General features: G+C 49.3%; 1 protein-coding gene across 1 annotated transcript; it reads left to right on the top strand.

Annotated features, from left to right (window-relative positions):
* Positions 1-4,860: 4,860 nt before the first annotated feature.
* LOC136773589 (uncharacterized) lies at positions 4,861-5,367 on the top strand. Its single transcript, XM_066727368.1, has one exon. It carries the CDS (start codon positions 4,861-4,863, stop codon positions 5,365-5,367), a length of 507 nt encoding a protein of 168 aa, XP_066583465.1.
* Positions 5,368-8,332: the final 2,965 nt, after the last annotated feature.

The raw sequence follows: 8,332 nt of genomic DNA, 5'->3' as shown, positions 1-8,332 counted from the left end.
ATTATTAACACAGTAACAGATTATAGAAATAAGCGGAGCCATTGTCGGGGCTTACTCGTATTTAATTTAAATTAAGAATTGTAAATGCGATACTAAGCTACTAACGCAAAGGGCGCGCTTCAAGTACCACCATCTGCAAGACACATTTTAGAGCGACGTCTCCTAGAGCCACGAACTAATTTTTTTTTAGGGGGTTACGGACAAGGGTACAATTTTATTACAGAGAAAGACGCCTGTAACAAGATTTGGGCCATATTCGGGCAAACGGAGCGTGGAGCGAGAATGGAAGAGGCCGAAGACGATCCGGATGACGGTTATGAGAACTTTAAGAGTCCCGAACCGGTACCTAGAACGAACCTGAATAAAACTGCGACACCAACCGCCCAGGCGAACGAAAGTTTCCAACTAGATCCCTGTACTGGCTTGTTCGAAAATGAGGTAACCCCCAGTATACAAACCGAGGCAACAAGTGGACCCACGGTGGGGAGAATTAGTCTACCCCAACGCCCAATGAGAAGCGACGACCCAGAGACACCTGACGGAATTAAGACGGTCGAAGAGGAAATGATGGGAGTGGTAGGTATGATAACGACCAGTGCATGCGAAAACGCCAACGCACTTGATATGGCCCTGGATGTTGCGGCAAAGGAGGTAGCGAACTTGGTCACCGGTGAAAAAAATACAAGGGATAACATGAAAACTGCGGTAGAAAAGCTATGTGCACAGATAGACCAGTTATATGAAATGACAGAAAAGAAAAAAGGTGTGAAAAGAGAGATCCAGGAAGTAGTACGGCAGGTTAAGGGTGGTATGGCAAAGTTAAGAGGGAATATGGAAGTCATTAGCAAAGGCAGCGAACTTCTGGAAAAAATGGATACGCTAAGTAAAAAGTCGCAACAGATTGCCGGCAGGCAACGTGATAGCATGGCGGAGGTGGCGCGTAAATGTGAGAAGATGGTGGAGGAAAACTGCAGAAGGTTGTTGACAGAGAAGCGAGACGAGTGAAAAGAAAACGAACATCACCGGAGGCTTTAGAAGTATATAAAAAGAGGACGGGACCTACTTACAGTTGCGACGACGGAAGTGTACTATGGGGACAGAGCGCTCCAGGTAGAGCATCTACATTCAACGTGGGACCTAAAGAAGTCGAAAGCGAGAGTAGTAAGGAGAAGAGAGTCGCGTGGGAGAGATCTCCCGTAAGTAACAGAGGGGAATTGACCGTAGGGGACAAAGCAGAGGTTATGCGAATTCTGGGAGATGTAGGATCGTTATTGGCCAGAATATCCGGGGTCGAAGCTCCAAGGATACCACGTGTAACAGATACAAGCGATAATAGATCTTGGGCTGAGGTGGCGAGAAGAGGACGATACGGTGGAGAAAGGAATTCTTGGCGCGGCAGGGGCCGCGTGCAAGGAAGAAGGGAACTCTTTAACACTGGGACGTCAGGTGACGAGGCGACTGAAAGTGAGTTGGAGACCGGTGAACCGCGAAGGGAGATACAGAGTAGTGAGCTAAATCTAAACGGCACGGAAATTAGAGATCAAAATGAAAGGAGGCTGACGAGAAGACCTAGGGAAGAAGCAGTCTGTATAACGGTAGAGGATAGGACTAAAAGGGCCCAAATTCTGGCAAAAATAAGAGCAGCGGTAAACCCGAAACAATGGGGCTTAGTGGTAAGCAAGGTAAAGGAAACAAGGGAAAGTGGCACGTTAATTGAAGTGTCTGGCGGCGATGGTACAGCCGTGGACAAGTTACGGGAAGAGATACAGGCGGTAGTGGCGGATGAAGCAACGGTGAAGACCTTGACGCCAAGGTCTACCATAGAGTTAAAAAATGTAGATTCGATGTTGGAGCAGCGAGACATAATAGACGGGCTAGTGGGGCACTTCGGAGATGATGTTAGGCAAGCGCGTGTAGTTTTTATGAGACAGTCCTATGGGGGAGGGAGTACGGTACGTTTAGTAGTAAAAGCGAAACTAGCGGCGGAAATAGTAAGGAAGGGTAAGTTTGCCCTGGGTTGGACGTTTTGCACAGCCAGGGAGGTCGACACACCCTTACGATGCCTCAAGTGCCATGCGTTCGGGCATAAGGCAGCTGTGTGCAAGGCATCAATCGACAGATCAGAACTCTGCCTAAGATGTGCGAGAACAGGACATGTAGCAAGGGACTGCGAGAACGAACCCCGCTGTGTACATTGTTCCGAGGATCTAGGGGAAAACGGCAATCATGCGGCCGGCTCAAAAAACTGTGCGGCGATAAGGAGAAGGAGAATACGGTAGAAAAAATCAGATGCGCGCAAATTAATTTAGGTAGAGGAAGAGCGGCGCAAGCACTTTTCTTGGACTGGAGCGTCGAAGTAGGCATTGATATTGCAATAATCTCTGAGCAATACAGGAACATCGCTTCTGAAAGATGGTTCGCAGACAAAACCGGCAAATGTGCAATTTACCTGGTGAACAAGGAGATCAAAGTGGAAGAGCACGAAGCGCAAAATGGATTCGTTGCAATAAAAATGGGAGTAGACTGGTTGATCGGAACCTACTTACCGCCAAATACGGCAGTGAGAATCTTTAGGGAACAATTGAGCGTACTGTCGAGCTTCATGACAAGTAAAAGAAACATAACTCTGCTTGCGGGGGATTTCAATGCTAGGTCGCGACTTTGGGGAAACCGGGTGGATACAAACAGAGGTAGGAGCCTGGAGGAAATAATAGAAGAGCATAACATGCTAATAGCCAATAACGGCAGGCATACTTTTAAAAATTCGAGAGGTTCTTCGGCAGTGGATGTCACATTAGGAGGTCAGGGCAGCGGAATGGCGATAACGGAATGGAATGTGCAGGACCTGGAAACCCTCAGCGATCATCTATACGTAACATATAACTTGGTACCTTCGACGGGTCTTAATATCCATAGGAGTGTAGCAAAATGGAATAGGAAGACACTGGACAGGGAAATCTGTGCGCTAAACGCAGTATGGTGTGAGAGTTATTCATACGACAAGACGGAATGTGGCGCGAAGGCGATCAAGGCGATTCTCACGGGTGCTGCGGACGCATCCATGAAGCGGTTCTCTGCGCCCGGTAAACACACTCAATCCTTTTGGTGGAACGATAAGGTGGAGACGGCGAAGAAGGTTGCAAATAAGAGTCGTAGGAAATACCTAAGGGAGAAAAGAGAGAATGTTAGAGAAATTAGACGTGCAACTTACCTGGAGGCGCGGGCAAACCTGAGAAGGGAAATTATCGCAGCTAAAGATATGGCGTGGCAGGCCTTTTTGGATACGCTAAACGATGACCCATGGGGGAGGCCGTATAAGCTGTACGTGAGTAAATTTAAACGCGCGAAATTTGTTAATATACCTTTCGATAGAATACCGGGACTAGTAAATGAGCTGTTTCCCCAAAGTAATGCGAGATTCCCAATTACGACGGGTGTACCTGACGGTGTGATCCCAAAAACGGTTTCTGAGGAGGAAATTAAGGCGGCAGTCAAGCGGATGAAACTTGTGTCGGCACCAGGTGAAGATGGGATTTTTGCAAGCGTAGTGGGAGTTGCGGCGCTTGCTGAGTATCGCAGATTTGCCGTATACTTCGACAGGCACTTTGAAAAACGATATTATCCGTGCGACTGGAAAATACAGAGATTGGTACTGTTGCCAAAACCCGAAAACGATAAGTATAGGCCAATATGTCTACTATCTACCACGGGGAAGCTCTTTGAACAAATAATCAAGGGCAGGTTAGAGGATATTTACGATGAGGAGCTGGCGTCTCAGCAATTTGGATTTAGGAAACGCAGATCCTGTGTAGACGCGGTAAGAAGGGTTTTGGATTTAATGACGGTAAATAGAAACACAGCGCAACTGATCAATGCAAGGAGTTTAGACGCAAATGGAGAAAGGGGAGAAACGTTGAGTAGGATTGAGTGCGTAACCGATGTCTGCGTCTTGATAACTCTCGACATAAGAAACGCCTTCAATACTATCGAGCACGAGGTCATTCTAAAGCAGCTCCGAGAAAATAAAAGGGTACCGGCATATCTGGCGGAGATGGTGCGGGTTTATCTAACGGGTAGAACACTGAAATATGTAAATCCTGCTAAGGAAACTGAGGTATTCGAGGCGAAGGTGTCATGCGGCGTCCCCCAGGGATCGGTACTGGGACCATTGCTATGGAATATCGGGTTCAATGCGGTCTTTGGGCTTGCCTTACCTGAGGATTGCTATATCACGGGATTTGCCGACGATCTGGCGCTAGTAGTTAAGGCAGTGGAGGTTCAAGGGCTTAACGAGGCAGCAAACGTGGCGCTAAAAGTGGTGCACGACTGGTTAAGTTCGGTTGGGTTGGTTTTGGCGGTGGATAAGTGCAAGGCACTGCCATACACCAGGTACGATGCCGATAGGCTGACGGAAATAGAAATAGGAGTGGCGAACCAAAATATTCCCATGGCGGAAACGGTAACTTACCTGGGGGTAATAATAGATCGGCGTATAACTTTCGATGCGCACGTGAGTTACCTGTGCCATAAGGTTAAGAGGGGAGCGAACCACTTGGCATAATGCCGCGGTTAAGGAGCCCATCACAGAGAGTGAAAACTCTATATGTGAGTATTCTGGAATCTATCATTTTATACGCGGTGCCGGTGTGGGGTAAGGCCCTTAAAAAGCGCAGAAATCTGGAACGGTTGGAGAAGGCAATAAGGAACCCTCTACTGCGTGCGTGCGGTGCCCATAAAACGGTGTCCATAGATGCGTTGTACGTTATTAATAGACGAATACCAATAGACCTTTTGGCATAGGAGCGATGCGAGGTGTATAGGAAGCGTTGTGCAGCAAGACTTGCGAACACGTTGGGCGATATGCCCAGAATTAAGAGGAGTGTTAGAACACAGACTATGGCGACTTGGCAGACGAGGTGGGAGTCACTAAACAAGGCGAGGTGGACCTATAATTTGGTACCAGTGTTGGATTCATGGTGCTGTATAACAAGGGCCCCAGTTGACAACTATATAGCGCAGGTAATGTCGGGACATGGCAACTTTGAAGTGTACAGGTTAAAAATAGGCAAAACTATGAGAGATGCGTGCATTTGGTGCAATGAGGAGGGGGAAATAGATACTGCGGAGCACACCCTGACACACTGTGCTGCATGGGGTAGAGAGAGGGCAACCCTGATCAGAGACTGTGGCTTCCAGTGGGACATAGACCCCCGTTGTTTTATAACCATTGCTGCGAAAGAGAGCAACTGGAGAGCGTTCGCAAAGTTTTGCGGGGTGGTAATGAGAGCCAAGGATCAGTGGCGGAGCGAAGGAGCACCCAACGAAGGAGAAGGCCGAGTACAAAACCTCCCTATGGTGGAGGAATAAGAGGGAGGGGCTGCATCCATAGCACGCGGCTTGAAGGATTTCATATTAAGCTACCAAGCCAAGGATGCAGTCACTGTTGGGGTTTTAGTGGGTAGTCCCAGGAATGGGGAGTCCCACATACCCCGCCTAGAAGAGGTGGGTATGCGTAAACGCATTTCCCCAGCAGAATAAAGACAAAAAAAAAAAAAAAAAAAAAAAGGGTGCTAAGGAGTTAGGCTGCCCCGAGGTTAGGGTGCTAAGGAGTTAGGCTGCTTCGAGGTTAGGGTGCTAAGGGGTTAGGCTATTCCGGGGTTAGGGGGATATGGCCTTAATTCTCCACATGCATTCCTTAGGTCGGTAGAAGTCCCACACTACCTGACCAAAGGATACCTCGTTATAAGGACCATCGTTTGCGCAGGTGAACATGAGTTTTCCCAACCATGTCAATCCAAAAAAAAAAAAAAAAAAAGGGGAGGCCCTAGGCACTTACCCCCTAATTGCGCAGTTCAGAGGGGCCCCACCAAGAAGAGATGCTCGGAGAGAGGTTCGCGACAAGGCCAGCCGATACCCCGACCGACTCCAAACTTCGGCAGCGCCGAGGCACCGACCCCTACCCTCCTCTCCGATCGGACATCCCGAACCGGGTTGAAATCGAGATGACCGGCTCGCGCTCTCCACTATTGACCAACCGACGGTCTTCCTTCTCCCCACCTAATCGGAAAGGGCACGATTTCTTCCCACGGGAGAATTATTCTACCTACGCACTTCGACTGGGGAATACCTGGGGAGTGGTGCCCCGAGTCATCTCGACGGCCCTGAGACGAGGGGACCTCTTCACCCTCTCGCCAACTCCCGATTTCTCTCACCCACGCACCCGAGTGAATCTCCATGAGGGACAATCCCTCGTCGGAGTGGTCACCCCCGGGGAAGATGTAGAGAACATGACGGGGAGCCCCGTATCGAGAATGAACCGGAACACCTCCCCCCTCCTGGGCCAGTCCACCCAGCTAGCCTCGCCATGCGGAGTACATCCGAAAACTACACCACCCTACCTGACTCAAACTCGGTCTGGAGAAGTCCTCTGGTCGGCTCGAACACCCAACTCCTCGCAGCTACCGACTTTCCCATCTATAGGTGGCCTGGTGCAACCCTCGGACGTCTCCTTTCCTCCTCCGCCGAACTCCTACACCTAAGACTGGCTCTCCATCTCGGATCCTGGACGATCCTGATCGATCTCCGGAGCCATCCGCTCCGCTCCCTGTCACCAATCGAAGAGAACTATTCTCTTGCTCTAAGTAGTCTCATTCCCCACTTGATTTTTCCCCACTCCGCTCCTACTTATTCCGGGATCGGATTGATCTAATCTAGCCATTCGCGGGTCCTTTTTTCCGCGGCCCAATTATTGGCTGATTATCGTACGACTCTTCTAGCGGCGACAGGTATGGTGCCGCCTACCAATTGAAAGGCCCATGTTTTCAGGATGGGTTCTTGGCTGGTAGAATCTTCTCGTAGATCTTTCCGTCGTATCTTTCGAATGGGAGTGGGTACTGGGGGGCCTTTCGCTCAAGGTTTTTCTCCTAAATTCCTCCTCTCGTCATTGTGGTCATCCGTTGCTGATGCCCATTCTATGTCCCATACTACTACTCATCCATCCCCGCACCTAGAACCGCGAGCCGCCGTCTACTATCCTGCTCATTCATTCTACATACATGTCTTTCCCCTTTCTTCTTAGTATACGGAACAACATCCATTTCTGGCACTCGAAGTGCTGGCTCGACACAATCTTAGATAATTACGATAAATCGAAGGGGGTGAAAGGAGGGAGAGTCGGTGGATTTATTATGTTCCCCTCTCGTTACCGAATTCCGTTTCGAACTAACACATTGGGACGGGGAGACTCCAAAAAACGCGTCACAACTCCCCTCTCCTTTACCAAGGGTACCGCATTATACCCTTGCTATTCTAGGTTTTTCAACGGTAGGTTAACTCTTTGATACTCTTTCTCCCTCCTTAGGGGATTCATCTCCTGCCTCTCTCGGACCGAGCTTCCCGCGGTAGGGGAGGTCCGAATTCTTTTAGGTACATGATTGGTTCTCCCATATTGGGGATTCTTAAAACTAAAGTCTTTGCTCCTTCTCACTCCCTCTCTAGGGGACTCGTCTCCCACTCGGGGGGGGGGGGGGGGGGGGGGTGACTCCAGAACCGAGCTTCCCTCGGTAGGGGAGGTTCTCACTCTTCTTCTTTATAAAATTCTACCCGATACGGGGAGGCTTACCAACTACTATCTACCATGGAGGACTAAAATGACTATGACTATGACTACCCAGGGTTGGGGAAAAATAACAAATACACTTCCCAAAAACTGGGGATTAACTTTTACAAAACATATATTTAGGTCGCCCAGCTACATCGGGGGAAATCTTATTACAAAGCTTACACCCGATACGGGGAGGTAGTAAATGTCCTAGATTTTTTTTTTCTTTCTTTTATCGTGCTGCCGCTCCTTTAGGACAATTTAGGAACGTGTGTCCTCGTGCTAAACATAGAAAGCATCGGGGCCTTCCTCTGGTCACTCGACGTATGGGAGAGGAACCATCCTCCCCTTCCACTCGGTAATAATGAATCCTCCGCTCTATAACGTTCGTTTCTCCTTCTCGCCTTGTGTATTGGCGGGCACTCTTATAACATTGAGCCCCCTCTGGCAGGTTCCGACGCGTGACGGTGATCAGCGCTGGCGAATCCGTGGCAAGTTGTCCCTGTCCTGGAAGCGGCATTCCCCTGGAGTCAACCTGGTACGGTGGTGGAATCCCTTCTGGGTTCGAGGAGGTTCCGGGTTGATTTACACCGTTTGAAGGTCCTGCAGCAACCATGGACGATTCTCCTTGTTGCGCTTCCGCTTGGATGTCTTCCTTTCTCGGAGTCTCCATTAGTCCTCCCAGGGAACTAGTAGCCTCGGCGTGGATCGGAAAATCGGTTTGTACGCCTA

This window comes from Prorops nasuta, unplaced genomic scaffold, assembly GCF_024137725.1.
Source record: "Prorops nasuta isolate Cenicafe-Biocafe unplaced genomic scaffold, Cenicafe_Pnas_1.2 PNAS00005, whole genome shotgun sequence".
NCBI lineage: Eukaryota > Metazoa > Arthropoda > Insecta > Hymenoptera > Bethylidae > Prorops > Prorops nasuta.
Note: the sequence above shows the minus strand (reverse complement) of the source record. Positions and strands in the feature narration are given on the sequence as shown.